The sequence below is a fragment of the Rhineura floridana genome, chromosome 15 (assembly GCF_030035675.1).
Source record: "Rhineura floridana isolate rRhiFlo1 chromosome 15, rRhiFlo1.hap2, whole genome shotgun sequence".
Lineage (NCBI taxonomy): Eukaryota > Metazoa > Chordata > Lepidosauria > Squamata > Rhineuridae > Rhineura > Rhineura floridana.
The window spans coordinates 35,025,429-35,043,270 of record NC_084494.1 but is presented as its reverse complement, the minus strand read 5'-3'; the positions used below and the strand labels follow the sequence as shown (position 1 = coordinate 35,043,270).

At 44.1% G+C, this 17,842-nt stretch overlaps 1 protein-coding gene across 2 annotated transcripts in view; it reads left to right on the top strand.

Moving 5' to 3' along the window:
• NOVA2 (NOVA alternative splicing regulator 2) overlaps positions 1–6,967 on the top strand; it is a 61,007-nt gene extending 54,040 nt beyond the window's left edge. For both annotated transcript variants that reach the window (XM_061596786.1, XM_061596785.1), the window contains exon 5: positions 126–6,967. In XM_061596786.1, coding sequence (XP_061452770.1) covers positions 126–1,142 — 1,017 coding nt within the window. In that variant the 3' untranslated portion in view covers positions 1,143–6,967. The remainder of the gene's footprint in view (positions 1–125) is intronic.
• The last annotated feature ends 10,875 nt before the right edge of the window (positions 6,968–17,842 follow it).

Genomic DNA, 17,842 nt, shown 5'->3' with positions numbered 1-17,842 from the left:
AGATAGCCTTGCAGCAGTGAATGGCAACTAAACAGTTTGAAGGGCCTGTAGGTGGAAAAGCAGATATAAATGCAACTGAAATATCAAAATAATACTTCTTCTTCTCTCCTTTCCTCCAAACGCAGGCCAAGGTGATTGTTCCTAACAGCACCGCCGGGTTGATCATCGGCAAAGGAGGGGCCACTGTCAAGGCCATCATGGAGCAGTCTGGAGCATGGGTACAGCTGAGCCAGAAGCCCGAGGGCATCAACCTCCAGGAGCGCGTGGTGACCATCAGTGGCGAGCCTGAGCAGATCCACAAGGCTGTTGACATCATTGTCCAGAAGATCCAGGAGGACCCGCAGAGCAGTAGCTGCCTCAACATCAGCTATGCCAACATTACTGGCCCCGTGGCCAACTCTAACCCAACTGGATCACCCTATGCCAACTCCACGGACGTGCTGCCAGCTGCCGCTGCTGCAGCCACAGCTTCAGGCCTGCTGGGTCACACCAGCCTGGCGGGAGTAGGAGCCTTCCCAGCTGCTCTACCAGGTTTCTCTGGCAGTGACCTTTTGGCCATCAGCACGGCTCTCAACACCTTAGCGAGCTATGGATACAACACCAGTTCTTTGGGTCTCGGCCTCAACTCAGCCGCCGCCTCTGGGGTGCTGGCAGCTGTAGCCGCTGGTGCTAATCCAGCAGCAGCAGCTGCTGCTAACCTCTTGGCTTCCTATGCCAACGAAGCTTCTACTAGTACCACCACCCCAGCTGGTGCGGTTGGAGCCTTCACCTTGGGTTCCTTAGCCGCAGCCACTGGGGCAGCCAACGGCTATCTGGGGACGGCCTCTCCATTGGTGGCTAGCTCCTTCTTGGCCACGGAGAAGCTTGTGGAAAGCGCCAAAGATATGGTGGAGATTGCTGTGCCGGAGAACCTAGTGGGCGCCATTTTGGGGAAAGGCGGCAAGACGTTAGTTGAGTACCAGGAGTTGACAGGCGCCCGCATCCAGATTTCCAAAAAGGGGGAGTTCATCCCGGGTACTAGGAACCGTAAAGTCACCATCACAGGCACTCCAGCCGCCACACAAGCGGCACAGTATCTTATCAGCCAGCGAGTAACGTATGAGCAAGGAGTTCGAGCCACCAACCCACAGAAAGTGGGATAAGAGAAGGCTGGGGGAAGGAGTAGAATTCAAATCAATTCTTTAATCATTAAAATGGTAACCTACCCAACACCAGCCCCAGTCCAGTGTCCATTTCTCTCTCTCTCTCACCCACCCACAGACACACTCACACACACACTCCTGGCTGAGAAACAGCCCAGCGTATGTTTTACCGGACCTTTATTTCACCAATGGTGCAACCTGTTTGTGTATATATCTATATATATATGGCAACGTTTTCTTTTTAAGTTTATGGATTTTAATAGAAAAACATTTTTTAAGAAAAAAAATCCTCTTTCTTTCCCTCTTTATTTCTGAGTTTCTTATCCAAGAATCTTGATGGGGAAAGATATGTCTCTTACTACTTCTTTCCCCACTCACCAGAGTAATGATCAACTTCAGGATTTCTTGATGGGGTATATGTCCGCTCAGAGTGTTACCATCTGTAGATGCTCAGATCTGGAGGGAAGCAGAGATGGGTTCAAATCCAGGCGCAGTGGTTCATGAAGTGACATCTGCCCCATGACCTTGAATTCTGAAGTTGATGCAGCTCTATATTCTGTCTAATCCACCCGGGGTTTGTAGTGACACTCAACATGGATTTTCTATCTGTAGGTAGCATAGCTCGTGCTAAGGTGAGGTTGAGGAATGAGGGGTTGTACTGGGGTGGGCTCTGCAATGGGGAAATGGCCTGGTTGGGTTAGTAGTTTTTTGTTTGTTTCTTGCTCCTCCCCTTTTTTCTTTTTTACAATTCTTCTATGCATATTTTCAGGGGAGGGGGAGAGGGTGATGTGTGTGTGTGTCCTTTCCCCTATTTCTCAGCCCTATTAATCAAAAGGAAAAAAATTGTTTGAAAGTTGTAGATGAGCATCCGTGCTATACTGAAGAAATAATTGGAAAGAAGTCAGGGGGAATCGGACCCAAGTATTCACAGTGGAGAATTGTCATGAAGTGCGGGTATTGCCTTGCTCGGAAACAGGGCTCTGAGGTTGTTAGGTTGCTTCTCCTGTGATTTTATGAGTGCCAGAATTGTAGGGAGGCAACATAAATAAATAACAAGCCTCCTGAGATGTGGCAAGTGCCTGAGAACAAAGTAGGAGGCTACTTCCTGTGAGGCAGAAATCAGATTCCCGTTCCTGTGTCAGGGTGGTATAAGCTGCTTCTTCATGGGGGTGCCATGAGGCAGTGTTCTCTTTCCTGTGATGCATGTGGCTCCTTCCCATTGTAACGCCTCTCAGGAATATCAGTTTCTTGGCTTTGGAACATGACACTTCCTGTTAGGCTACATCCCCTAATAGATAAGTTCCCTTGCCTCTCCTCTCACATTCGATTGTGTCCTGATAGCAGGAAAAAAGCTTTAATTGGCTTTTCAGGGTTTGCCATCTGAACCAGTGGCAAGTTTTCCTAAAAAGACAAGAACAGCAGCAAAACTCATTCCAGATTTGTCAACAAGTTACCGTCCCTTTTGGTAAAAACCCAAAAGGCCTACCTGCATGCTACTGTATGGCCTAGTGCATTCAGTAAAGCCGTCAAAGGTTGCACAACTCTCCTCTCCCTGCCTACACAGTGGAAGCACGAGGGCATCCACAAGCTGTGTGGTGGCTGCCATGATCAGTATTAGCTCACTGAGCAGTGCCGTATGTTGGCAAAGAGGCTCTTTCCTGATCCCCACCCAATTGTGGCTTCTCTCTAACCCACAGTCCATCCCTCCTTCCTTCCTTCCCTCCCTCTCTCTTTTTACAAGCAGTATTACCAATTCACAACTGTGAGAAGGCCTTGGCTCCTAACAATCACCCAGCCAGGGATGCCACTTCCTTGCTCCAGTTGCCTCCTCCCTTGTGAAGATTTGCTCATAGAGTCCCAGTCCTAGCGCAGCTTGATCAGTGCTTCCTGTTTCCAGGAGAATGCAGTCACTGTTTGGATGGTGACGAATGTCAGGCAAATATGGCTTGCATCGTAGAGATGTGAGGTAAAATGGCAGCACTGCTCCCCCTTTCTGTGTCACTATCCTGCCATCCAAATGGCAGCTTTCGGTTTGGTAGTCAAAGCACAGGGCTGTGTGCATTGCTCTCGTTTTTTCTTCTCTCTCTGTGTTTGCTAGCCATCGAATGATCAACACTGCTTATCTCCTTCCTCACCCACTCATCCACCCTTAAAAGGGTAATAAAATAAATCAGGGTATTTCCCTGCTATGTTTACATATAGGACTTGCAACATCCTCTAACACATGGAGAGGATTTAGTCCGATCTGCTTTTGAAGATGCCAGCATTTTAATAAGAGCATCCCTCCCACCCCAGCTTTCCTGTTGTGTGTTTGTTGTTCTGTGTACCTCATGGGAACATTAGAGTCCAGGGTTTGCCAGAAGGCTGAACAAATCAGCAGCATTATAGTGCAATATCAAACACTGGGTTGCATCAGTCTTTTCCCTTTTTTTTACAAAAAGGTTGCTTGAAAGTTAGCTTGTGTGGGACCCTCCTGTTGCTGGCTTGCTCTGGTGGTATGCTGTTTCCTGTTTCAGAGTGAACTACTTCCTGTGTAAGGTCTCAAATGTGAAGTGGATATCTACCTCGTCACCTGGATCTCACCATGATGTGGCACAATACACGGCTTCCTTTCAGGTCGTGCAGGTGTGAGTGACCTTGCAGCCATTATGGCCGACGTTAGCTAGTGTGATACTGTTTTTGGGGTGACTTTGTGTGTGTGTGTGTGTGTGTGCGCGCGCATATGTTGCCTTGTTTGTAGTAGGGTTGGTGGCAGGATATTTCTCTGTTGGGAAGAGCTGAGCTTGAGGGAGAATCCCATTTGGTATGGCTGAGATATTTCAAGTTGGGTCAGGAGCTGAATGGGGCATGTTTGTGACGACGGTCTTGTCTGAGACCTTTGGGGGGAGAAGAAGCTGGGAAGGCAAGCAAGAGAAATTCTCATGTGGTTTAATCTCTTGGTGGCTTCTCAATGCACTTGTAACTTGTTAGCACAGATTTGTTTCTTACAGCAGCCTAAACATCCAACTCTCCTCCCTTCTTACTGCAGTGTCAAGGTGTGGACTTGTGCAATATTCTTGCTAGAGGGGAAACGTTTCCTTCCCGGCTCTTTATGAAGCATGGGGGTGGAGTTGGGGTGGTGGGAGACTTTGGCACTTTTCCCCACCTTTCTTTAGGATCCTACATTAGCTTGTGCAACTGTTAGGCAAGGCCAGCGCTCAGGCTGACTGTGGGGTCTGATATGGGGAGGTGGGGAATTAATCACTTATTAGGCAGTAGTATGCCTCTCAGTTCTGTTTTCCTTCTTAGATTGAAGGGGGGGTTGTCTTAAGACTCTAAAACCACTAGGAAGCAAAACTCAAAATGTGAAACTTAAATACTATAAAAAACATAAAAAAGGAAGCAATATCTATATAGTATCTTGCACTGATTTTATGGAGCTAGGAAAAGTTGTGTTTTATCTGAAAAGTTTGTCAGTCAGTGAAAGAAATTGCCAGCGATTAAAGGCCTCTATTTACACTGGCTGAGATTCCGGGCCACCCGGTTTTTATGATGAACAAAATATTGCTGCTGTTTAGCAAGTGTGTTGCATATCAGACTTTTTGTCGGGGGGGGGTATAAGGAAATGTTTTTGTGCCAAACTCTTAGTCTGCGTCTTTTTAAATACTGTGGATGCGTAAGACAAAAAGGGACATTGCCCCAGCCCTCCCTTCCCTCAAAATGCTGCAGATATTTTGACAGTATCTTCCAAGGCTGCACTTTCTACTTCTTGCTGTTGTTTCTGGCCCCCTCTTCTTTCTACAATGGGAGCTTATGGGTAGGGCTGTGCGTGCTTCAGTATCCAGCTTCTGTGCCAAGGAAACCCCAATTCTGCAACAAAGGAAATAATGTGGATTCTGCAGCCTGGATGGATTATGCTAATGAGGCCAGTCTGCATATTTTCTCTTATTTTGCATACTTCTGCATTTTTAAAATTTTAGCATAATGCCTCTTATTTCTGCAAGTGATGGGGAGGGGTAAGAAGTTATGTACTAAAGCACACCCTCTCCTGCTTGACTTCTGGAAAACTTCATCAGCTTCTCTGTGGCTCAGGCACTTTCAATCATATTTTTGAGGATCAGAAAGTGCTCCCCCAATGGATTAAGGAGCTCGATTTTGTATCCAGGACTTCCTTGTATGGCATTCCCATCTTTCTTGCTGCAATCATAGAGCCCTGGCTGTGGGTTAAGCAGTGGTACCAAATTTCCTGGGGGCATTATTGAATCCCTCACCCTGGCGATTTTTTCACTTGAAAATCTCCCCAGCAGGGACAACAATGCCCTTTATGGCTTGTGACTGAGTTGCCCAGATCACTGAGTCTGTTGTAGAGCATCTGTTGCACTTCTCTGGGCCTTTAGGATAGGATGAGCTGGATATCTGAGTGAAGAAAAGTACATCTGCCATATTCTGTACAATAGTTTTCAACTATTACTTTTTTAAAAAATGCCTGTTGTAGGCCATATGGTTGCTCAGTAAAGCTTGCGCCTCTGAAGATACGGAATACAATCCAGTCTGTGGTACTTTGGACTGCAGGACTGTGCACCATTCTGAAGATTATTATAATTCTTTTTGACATTTTGACTGGAAGAAATCAAAAGTCTATAGGGCCTTATGTCTCAGCCTGAGGAATCAAGGATTCAGGCATTGAACTCCCCTGGCAGATCCATTGAGCTGAATCTCTTTGGGTTTTAGTGCAGAGAACTGAAAATCAGTGCTGCAGACTACCTAAAGATGGTGGTGGCTTTTTATTGCAAAAAGGGTGGCTTTACTAAAAACCAGGAAATGAATCTGGCAATTAGCTCAAAATTATCTTTTCTACTTGCACAAAATCATCGCACAGGTGGACGAGCAGCTGTCTGTTCTGGCCACTGGCTCAGAGGCCCAAAAGTCTTTTTTCTTTTGGTTTTTTTGTCCGCGAAGGTTAGCATGCACGCCCAAGGATGGGCCCAAGGGTTCATGGCAGAGCCTCTCCTCCTGGGATATCCAGCTGAACAGGCTCCAGGGCAGCAAGACCAGTGGGAAATCTTTTTTTGGATAGCTGCTGCAGCCCTGGGCAGTTTTATAGGCTCACGTGCCCTTTACTTGCCAAATCACTTTGGCCAATAGAATTTGCACCCAGAGTTCCTTGCCAAGAATGTTTTGATCCTTTCAGTGCTGAAATCCCTTCTTCAGCTCTTTTTTAATAAAGGTTTCCCTGACCTCTTCTTTTTCCTTCCTGCTTCCTGCCATCCACAAGATCCTGCTACGCTTCAGACCTGTAGAGAGCATCCACAGTGCAAGTTCCATTGAACCTGAGCCAAGCTGTGCAAGAGCGGGGTATCGCTGTGTACATCTCTTGTTCGTTCTAAAAGAGCTTTTGTAGGATAACTTTTCTAGTAAATTCCAAGCTCCCCCCCTCTTTACGCTTCTCTTTCTAATCTGCAAAATTATTTTCCTCTTTGAGAAGGATGCCAGGGGCGGGGAGAAGCATTAGAGAAGCATTTCTGGCCACTGCAACATTGGAATGATTACTGCAGCTGTCCCCAACCTGATGCCCTCCAGGTGTCTTGAACTACAACTCCCATCAGCCCCAGTCAGCATGGCCATGCTGGCTGGAGCTGCTGGGAGTTGTGGTTCAAAACATCAGGAGGACACCAGGTTGGGGAAGGATGGATTTACTGTATTGTACCACAATGTCTTATCGGTGGAACAATGAACCATCGGGAATAATATTGACATATCCTGTTTTAAAAAGACGCACTTTTTCCCATTTTTGAAGTGCCAAACTATTATTTATAGAGAACATGCAGCTATTTAATTTTTTTTTAAGGGAGAATTGATGGGGATGGGTGGGGACTGGGGGGTGCATTTTGATATTTAAAAACAAGTTGTTTTCTTTGAAAAAAATGAAGTGTAGAACTTGTTAATGGATCTGAAATCAGGATCCATAGTGGCTTTTTAAAAAAACTTTTTCTTTTAAGGGAGACCATAAGGGTCTTTTATTGCAGCTGTTGGGAATCTCTGTAGCTATCTTGATAATTTATGGTAGGGAGAGACAGGATTCTTAAATATTTTGCACCATAATTCTAGGGGGTACAATTTGTCTACTGGCTCTTTCTAGGCAAGGTATCTGCTCAGTGAAATAGTGTTTGATTTGGTTTGGATTTTTTTTTTTAAAAAAAGGTGTTGAAACACCTTCCTGTTTGAGAGCAGGAGAAGGTTCCTTCCATCTGCTGAGCCTGACCTTGCTTTAATATACATTTCTACTACAGTACCTTGTAGACATCCTGGTTTTGGAGTAAGAGTGTACAAGAGGAGAGGGGTAGGGTGGGGAGACCTTTTCAAACCCATCTTATACTGTGAATTAATGCCCAGCATTTTCTGATATTGATATCCTCTCTCCAGCAAACTGGACCTTTTGTTTAAAGTGAGGAAACATATCCTTCTTTGGACATCCAGTGGGCACAACCTGGTAGAAATTAGTTGAAATTTGTGGGATTTTAGCTTAGTCCTGCCAAAGTCCCTTCCATTGTTTTCCACCTTCATCCTAAATCTGTTTCCTCAGAATTAGATCTTCATTTCACTTTCCGATTAAATATGCTTAGGGTAGCTATTGCGACTGGATTTTTTTGCTTGGTTGTACCCAGTGTCTCTCTTGCTGTTTGTCATGCTGGGATGTGGCTATGTTTCCCTCCTGTCCCAGATCCCCTGAACTCTGACCTGCTTGAGAAAAGATTCTCCTGGTTTACTCATTTTGGTCATAGCTATGACCTTGATGCCCAGGTAAGAGATGGAGGAATCGATGCCACACTCGAGTGCCAGGCATGGTGGTTCTTGGAGATCAAAGTGCATGTCTCTGAATTGCTGAGTTTTCTCCTCTCTCTTCACCAGATTCCACTACCAGAATTTACCCTGTTTCCCTTCCATTTTTAATAAGTTTTGAAAGTGCTCATTCCTGGGAGTTTTGCCCCCTTTACTACTAATCCCCTTCACACACACCGGTGCTCGTGGGAAGCAGCGGTGAAGCCTGCCAGGGTGACAGCTGAGATTTACAAGCTTTCTATGTGCCAAATAAGAACCAGATTTTTATGGATTCAATAATAAAAAGTTCCTGAAATAGTCATCCGTGGAGGTGGCCCGGCTGGACTTTACGGCTGTCCCCCACCCCCCAGCCTAAAGAGAAACTCCGCTGTCTCTGCTGTCCCATTTGGGGATCCCCCTCCGAGCTACTAGCAGCAGCTGCCTTGTGCCAAACAGGTGCAGAGGAGTGCTTGGTGCTTCTGAACTCAAAGGAGCAAGAGACAGCTGTGGAAGGCAGGGGCAAGAATGGACTCTCCCCTTAAAAGGGGGGTGGGGAGAGTTTCCTCTCTGTAAGCATATTCAAAGTCTTGAAGGGCCAATATGCATCTGCATATCTCTTGCCCTGCACTGGAATCACAGGAGCAGTGGAGGGAACGAGAGCCGGCTTGTTATCATCTCCTCTCCACTTACTGTTCCCCTTGCATTTACCATATCACTGTTGTTGTTTTTTCTTTTCTTTGATTTCCAGGCAGTTCTGTTCCATGAAGGGGATTTGGTAATGGGATGAGAAAGGGAAAAGAAAAGTGGGGAGGGCAGGAGGGGAAAGGCCCAATGTTCCACCAGGGAAACCCCTCTCCTCCACTTGTATGTACATCCCAGTTTTGAGTGCCAAGCCCTCATTCACCCCTACCGTTCCCCCCCTTCCTCAAAAGCCTTTTTAATTTGTGTTAGGACACACTCATTATCCGGAGCATCCTTTTCATCCAGCGTTTTGACGAGTTCGCACACCACAAAGTTCTATATATAAATATATATATAAGTATATATATATATTATTTTAAAAAAGCTATCTAAAGCAGCGTGGGACTATTTATACATTGGTTGGCTACCTCCGGACTGCTTTTTCAAATCCACCTTCATCCTTCTCAGCATCAAGAACATTCCTAGCGTGTTGTTTTTTCAGGGGACACAGCCTCTCACCTTTCAAAAGTTTGTGTTTTTTTTGTAAAAAAAAAAAAAAGTCAACTTTTTCTTCATCCGAATTTGGGGATTCCATCTCGAATTCTGTTGCTGCCGGGGACAGTCATCTTGTTTCAACCCGTCTTCTGAACTTCTGAGCTTCACCCTTCCATCATTTTGAACTTTTTAACCTCCCTCCTTCTGTGTTCATCAAACCTGTGTTTTTTGGATTTTTTCCTCATCTTCCATATTACAAAAATAAAACAAAAAAATAAAAAATATATAATATAAATATATAAATATTAGGAAAAGGAAAGTGCAACAGACTGTCAAATTCTTACAATTTTAACTACTGAATGGGATGATTTGATGTCATTTTTCCCTTTTAACTGTGAACAAAACGTTTCTTCACCATCGCTTCATTGTAAATACTGTTTCTGTTTAAACATGTTTGCGGGGGGGGGGGGAGGGAAGAGAGAGGGAGAGGGGGGACCATTAATTTTGTGTTCCCAAACATCAGAGACATGTTTATGCATAAAAGTTGCGGAGGTTAGAGAGGGGGAAATGGATCCACTATTTGAATGACCCATGGAAGGCTTGAGGTGGGGGACAGAATGAAACATTCTTATACTCTTAGGGTTAGTTGATTCAGTCAGAGGTTGGCATAGCAGTTCAAGCTGTGAATGCTTTCACGGAGTAAACACCAAAAAGAACCATTGCTCAGTGGCAGAGCACCTGCTTTGCATGCAAAAGGCTCCATGTTAAGTCCTTAGCATCTCCAGATAGGACTATTAAAGACTCCTGTCTGAAACCCTGGAGAGACACTGCCTGTCAGTGTCAGCAACATTCAGCTAGATGGACCAATGGTATAAGGCAACTTCCTATTTTCCACCCTCTCATTGTACATAATAAGCCAGCATGTCAGAGAGAAGGAGGCTTCCAATATCTTTTGTTTTTTAATGGGCAAGGAGTCGTGTGTTGTCGTCCCCCCACACACACACACACGGAAGAGCAGAGAAATCTCAGGATTCCTTAAAGGAACTGAGGTCAATATAACTGGGTCCAGTTCTGCAGAAGTGGAGGTGGTGGTGCACCTGCATGTCACTGCAGGGACCTCTTGCAAGGGAGAGAATGGACCATTCATTGGTGCGGGCAGGTGCTAGTTCAGTTTCTTCCCTGCAGTCACAAGGAAATTTAACTTGCTATGGAAGTGAGCAAATGAAAGGCTCTGGGTGACCTGCAACTTTGGATAGCTTTGGGATTTGAAAAGCTAGGACGCTTGCATGGGTTCTAATCCCACGGGTGACACCTTGTTATCACTGCTGCTTTTGCTGAGGAAGACCCCTGCCTGAAACCTTAGGAGAGCCACTGCCAGTCAGTGTAGACAATAATGAGCTAGATAGGCCAGTGGTCTGGTTCAGCATAAGGCAGCTTTCTTCCTGTATTCCTATGGCATAGGGCTGGTAGAGACTGAGACCCCAGAGAGTCAGTGCCAAGCAGTCCAGGGCCAGGTGAGTCAGTAGCGCTGAGGGCACAGGGCAGCTTCCTCCCATTCACTTCTGTTACGCACAAACCTCCGCTATCTTTTATGCAACCGTCTCAACCATTCTGGATTTTTGTTTTCCATCCAAACTCTCCTTTTAATAGCAATTTATTCTCATGGGGTGGTGCCAAAGGGGGAGATGAAACCAAGGGGGGGTATGGTTGAAAATGTTTTTATTGTTTAAAAAAAAAGCAACCAAGTATGCAACTCCGTTGCCATGGCTACATAGCAAAAAAAAAAAAAAACCCTAAAACAAAAAAAAAAAATTCTGAATGTCTTGGTAGGTTTGTGTGTTTAGTGTAAAGTTGTGTATTGATTTTGTGCTCAGTGGAGTCAGCATTTTTTTTAGTGCTAATACTATTAACTCATTTCTGTCATGATAAATGTCCATTCACGACATCACTTCCGTCTTCCGTTGTCGTTTTTTCTTTACATTTCACAACAATCTCTTAACCCATTTTTACTAATGGAGTTGGGGCGTGTCACAGCAAGGAAGCTGCATCTAGGCCTCATCATTTCCCTTCCACCCCTTCCTTGTCCCATTAATCGGGCACAGGATGACCTCAGAGCAGCCCTCCAAATGGTTTGGACTGACAAGAGCTATAGTGGAGGGCACCTGGTTGAGGAAGCCTGGCTGAGAGAGTGGGCCACAGATGCCAGGGACTACTTTCTTCCAACTTTGAGGGCGGGCCAGTAATTCCCAAACTGTGTGACTGTGAGAGAATGGCTTGTGTGTTGTGAGAATATGCGAGTGAAGGCTAAGCCCATGAACCAAAAGTACTCTCCCACAGACAGGCTGTCCTGCCGCTTCCCTGTATGAGTCTCTGTTCTGTAGTCTTGCCTCCTTACCACCAGCCTCTGCTTGAAATTAGTAATTCTACTGCATTTCTCCATCAGGTGATTGAATGAACCAATTGCTCTCAGTGGGAGAGACATGGCAGGATGACTCCTATCCTTCAAGAAAGTGGTCCATTGCATCTCAGCATGAGTCACTGCTCTGGGGACACCTCCATTGGGGTGCAGGTTGTTTTGCTGCATCTCTGCATGAGATTAAAGGAGCGGAAATACCAGTGGATTCTGGTATGACTCCTTTCGATTTACCTCTTTCAAGTTTGAAAGCACACTCATAACAGTAACTCATGGAGAGATGCAGTGGGTCCCCTCCAAGGTTGGAAATTCATTCCTTTTTATGCACTAAAAGTAAACCCCTTTTGGGTGTAAAAAAGTGTGCCTCCGATTTTTAATTTGGGTGGGGAAACATTTGGCAAAATGTGGTTTAGATGTTTAGATCTCAAGGAAGAAAGTGAAGTTTAGCTGAGGAAGGACATCCCTTGTGTGGGAAGGTTTTCCCTTCCTCCTGTACATTTCCTTTGGATTGAAGTTTAAAGAGAAGGGAGATAACAGAGTGTCCTGAATCCAGAGTTAAGCAGATCCAAACGTTTGAGGCATGTTCAATCTATTAATATAGTTATCTGGATTAGAGGGTGGATTTCTAAATTTAAATCCCTACTGGATGTTAGGGTGGAGGTGCTTTCCTTCCCTTATTTTGATGTTGTAAAGCCTGTATTCTGTCACTAGGAGTCAAGATGTGCCCTGTGGATCAGCATTAGCTTCCATCAGCACTAAGACAGCCCCTTGTAACTGAGGATGACAGCATGAATGCAAAATAGGACAAATGTGAGCAGAGTAAAGAAACCCGCAAACAGCCACTGATTTACAGTAGAGTAGGAAAACTCTTTCCAGGTCCACAGGAGCAGCTACATGGACCCAATCCCAAGAGAGGAGCTTCCAAGGAAACCATGGTCCCCCTCCTTCCGATGGCTTTTTAAAAATGTAAATACGATCAGTGACTCACATGGAATGCACTGAAACAAAACTCGTTGGGCCTTTTATTGTACAAATTTGGCCCCAGTAGCCGCAAAAGTAAAACCAGAAGAAGACCATTACTTTGATCTGGAATGTCCCCCTCACACACACTCTCTCATGCGCATGCAAACACACTAGAGGCATCCGTCTGTGCTCCTTTACTCTGAATGTTCATAGGAGAAAACCACCAACTAGATATTGCTTTGGCGAGTTATCCAGCCACTACTGCAGGTGTGTGTCCCCCCCACACACACACGCACTGCAAATATGGCAGATGTGAATGAAAGCAGGTACTTGGACTAGAACTGGGTCATGCTGGTAAAGTTACAAGCCAGCCCCCCTCCCACCCCATTCATGGTTTTTCCTGAAAGTAGAGAAAAGCCCCTAATAGTTCCTAGAACAGCAACAAGATATGCAGGAGAAAATGTCAGAGCAGCCAGTGTTCCAGTGGATCCTCTGATCTCCCAACGTTATGTCACCACCTGTGTGATCATTAAACATTCCAGTAGAGGGTTACATGAAGAGCGGCTGATTCTCAGTGACTTCCATGGAGTTCTATGGCTCAACCACCACTGATGGGGACTGGAGCGGTGGGGGGAAGTAGTGGTCTTCCCATGGGCTGGAGTAACGGATGGGTGGGTCAGTGAGGAAAAGCAGTGGAGTGAGGGGAGGCAGTGACAGCTGGTGCCTCCATGTCAGTGAGGCTGTGGAATCTGCTCCAAGTTGTAGTCTGAACTTTCAAGGAGCTGTCTAAGCTGCTGAAAGTAAAGCGGATTACACTGCCCCACTGACATGGAGCCACGAGCCACCATGGGGGGGGGAGGCGGTGCTGTGAAAAAGAGTGGAGCTCACCATCCTTCCCTGTTTACCAAAGCCAATAGGTCTTTCTTCATTATTATTTATTTTATTAATGTATGAATTGCCTTTCACATGACTTTCAAGGCGATTTACAAACATCCCATAAAACAACTTTAAAATAGTTTTCAAAATTGTACAAAACAACAACCAGATAAGTTTAAAAACCATACAAAATAAACACCTAAGACAGATGCCTTTCCATCCAGTTCAAAAAGCCCCAGAGAAACAAAACAAAGTCTTCCGTTTTTCCTGAAAAGTATGAATCTGTTTTAATTGTTTTTTAAATTTTAAATTGTTGTAACCTGCCCTGGGACCTGCTGGTAAAGGGCAGGTAAAACATCATCATTATTATTATTATTATTATTGGGTGCCTGTTGTGTTTCAGCAGGGAAGCTGTTCCACAAAATGGGCCACCACAGTGAAAGCCCTACTCCAAGTTACCGTGGAGTGGTATTTTAGGGACTTATGGTATTTTAGGGCAATAGTGGGGAACCTTTGGCCCTCCAGATGTTGCTGAACTGCAACTCCCACCATCTGTGACCATTGGCCATGCTTGCTAGGGCTCATGGGAGCTGTTTCGGCAGCGTCTGGAGGGCCAAAGATTCCCCATCCCTGTTTTCAGGACTTCAAGGAGAAACTGACCTTCAGAACACAGTGACTTACGGTATATGCAGGAGACAAGACAGTATCTATCTAGCAGCTGGTTGGTGATAATATTTAGGGTTGCCATGTTTAGCCAATGAATTAATCAAACAATCTATTTAGATTGGGGGGGAAATATACCCCTGATTAGCCATATACGTACTTAACAAAAGTAGTACTTACCTAAGTACTTACAAAAATGCAAGTGGCATTCCTTTTCTTAGGAAAAGGAGGCATTTCACATTCTCATGCGGCCAGGAATGCCTCTTCCAAGGTGGCAACTGCTGCAACACTTGGGTGCATCATCTAAAAACAAAGAAACACTGGCGCTGATCATATTTGCTGAACATATTGTGACCCTGCTTTGGACCCAAACATTTCTATCCTGGTTTTTTGGGGTCTGCAAAGTGACTCAGAGAAAGAAAAACATAATATCATAAAAGAAAGCAATAACTTATTGTTCTATCCATATGCAAAAGGTATGCTGATTTAATCAAGTCACTTGATTAAAACTCATGCAATTCATGGCTGCAACCCTAAGCACCCAAGAAAGCCAGTCCCATTGAAGTCGGTGGCATCAATGGCAGGCAGCTGTCCCCATGATGCAAATAACAGCCCCGGGGTGAAGTGGGGTTGATCCAGATTGGGACCACAGTGGGGGCAAAGGATTAAAGCCTCCTCTCCATGCAATGGTCCCAATCTGGATCAGACCCCTCTCCCAGCTGCCATTTCCTTTTTTTTAACATCATGCAGTTGTTAATTGTGTAAACAATGTCACATTAACCTTGGTCCTGTCTAAAAATATGTAGGATTATGCTTGCAGTTTTCTTAAATCTTATGACAGTTGTAATATTTTTTTTAAAAAAAACGTACACAGGGACTTTTCTATGTGCTCAAAGCACTATACACACATTTTCTCAGGAATCCTCCCAACAACCCTGTATGGCAGGCTCAGCAAGGCAAATGTTGCAAATAGGCTTTGTGAAGGTCACCCAGGAAGTTGAAATTTGAATAATGCGCATCTACCACATTAGCCCATGCTCTTAACTGCTACCACTCTAGAGCAGGGGCTTATTTGGCCAGTGTTATGTGGGGAAGCTAAGGGCCCTTAATGACATTCCCATAGCCTTCTATAAATAGTAGCTAAAGATGTCATCACAAATTGTACAGGGACCTACCTGGCAGGGGCAGTGTTAGGTATTTTTTAAAAATTGGGACATGAGTGCATAGACAAAAATGCATATAAAATTTGCATATGCTAATCTATATTTATAGATTCAAATTTAGAATGTAAATATGACAGAAGGCAAGCCAACATCAGATAAATTTTTCAGTTAATTTGCACCCTACATCAGTTCCTCTTTAAGACATTTGTTTCCCAAAAGATCCTGAAGGACTCTAAATTCAGTTCTCTTTCAGATACCCCCATTAATTACCCCAATTTCTCCATAAAGTCACCTTAAATTAATCAATTTTCCTAAATTAATATCCTACCAAGTAAACCATATCACAGACACCCCGAATTTCCTTCAGATTCATTACCCACATAAAAACACTTGAGGAACCTAGAAAAATATTCAGGGTTCTGTCCCATAGTCCCACTAGTAGCAATGCCTCCACCACTTGGCCCCTCACAATGAAAGGCTATTTTCCTAAAATTTATTCTGTATCTGAGTGAGTTCCTCAGTTCCACAGGAGTAGGTTCAACCCAGGTTTCAAGGAGAGTTGCTGGACTTTAAATCTGCCAGAAAATGGTATTTCTTGAGGTTGAACAATTTATCCCTCATCTTGTAGGGGTTGTTGTGATTACTCAGTAGGGAAGAAAAAGGACTCTGTGCATGCCTAAAGGCACATTATGATTTAGTATTTCTTCACACAAACCAGGACACAGCCCTCACACTAAAGCAGAAACAAAATTTCTCTTCTGGGAGTCTTAATGGTGAGAATTCCTGAACATCCTTTGGACACATAGATCCTTGGTGAATATTTTACATTCAGCATCTGAATAATAATGATGATGATGATGATGATGCATCCCACCTCTCCTCCCAGCAGGAGCCCAGGGCGGCAACCAAAAACACCATAAACACTACAACACATCATAAAAACGACATCTTAAAATGGAATTCCAACACAGACACGGACTGGGATAAGGTCTCTGCTTAAAAGGCTTGTTGAAAGAGAAAGGGCTTTCAACCTTTGATATCCAAGGAGTTCAACATTTGATGTTGTGGCGGTCTGTGTTTGACAGCACCTGACAAGTGGGAGTCAACACTGGACAGCTGACTTGCAAGAGGATTGAGTTGATTTTTAGATTAATTTCATTCAATCAGTCCAAACATTGATGTTGGGTTCTGATGTTAGTCTTTTCATTCCCAAGTCCAAATGTCAAATGCTTACATCAAAATCTGAATTGTGACTTTGGGAAATTTGCCAAATGATCCAAATGTTGAAAACTTTTAATTTTAGCTTTATCTCACAAAGATTGTGGGATTGCATCCTGTTATATTTTGTCCCTTATTTGAAACCTGGTTAAATGGTTCACCTTAGGGTATCCTTTTATATTAATTAGTATTAACATAAAATTAATATTAATATTGTATGTGTGTGTGTTTGACTGTCCAGATAGAAAGAAATGGGGGTTCAGCATAGGAGATTAAGAAATAATACTGCTGAGTGTACAGTTAGAAAGCACCTTAATTTTAAATCCTACTCTTCATACTTGCAAATCTCAAAGCCTGAATGAAACTCTCAAAATATTTAGGGATGTAAATTTGATTGTCAAAATTCAAATTACAGAGTTTACTTGTAGCCTTTTACCTTGAGCCTTTCACGTGTCTGGTTTCTGGCTGGTGGTATTTCAATTTCAATAACAAATGAGTTGTTTGTTTTTAAAAAAAAAATGCATTTCAGTCCAAATGTTGTTTTTCCAGAAAATTGACTGACATAAGAACATATACGATATAATTGTATTCCAATTGTTCTTGCTACCACCATCTCCCATTCCCCGCTGGCTGGAAGAATCCTAGCCTTTAATCCAACTATTTTAATTCTGATTTAAAAGATACTGAATAGGGAGAAAATGTAACAAGGTTGCATATGTGGAAGGGAGGCTATCCCACTCAAAATAAAAATGTTCACTTTCAAGGAGTTGGACAGCTGGACAGTTCCTTGAAAGTACAGACTAAAACCCAGAGCAGATTCTACTGCCCCACTGACATGGGACCACCAACTGCCACTGCCCCTTAGATTAACATCCATGTATACAGGTGTATTTGCAAAAAGTGTAGGATGTCATGCATACTCAGCAAGTGCTTGGAACAAATATTCAGACAATGCTTGGAGGCCAGGTCTACCTGTTAATGGTGCCTGTCTGTTTTACTGCCATTATCCATCATCCCCCTTCCCTCTCCCTCATCGCACCCTCATTGATTGCATCCCACTTGCTTTACCTGGAGTCACTTAGTGCACCTGGCAACAGTGCACTCAGCTGTGCTCTTGTGACAACCTGTGTTGGTTAATGACATGTACGCTTTTGCCTCTAAGTCTGTAACATTGCACACACAAAAGAAAACCATCATGCCCCCATCATAAGATTTACCTTGCTGGATAAGAGCACCAGTCCACCCAGCCCAGCGTTCTGTTGCCTTGATAGCCTGTTGCTTACCCCCAGCAATCAGAGATACGCAGCCTCTAACTATGGAGGCTCCATTTGCCTTGATATTTTATGTATTTATTGCATCTGGATATAAAAGAAAAAAATTGGATCTCCAAGGAGCTCAGGGTGGTGTACATTATTCCCCTCCCCCCATTT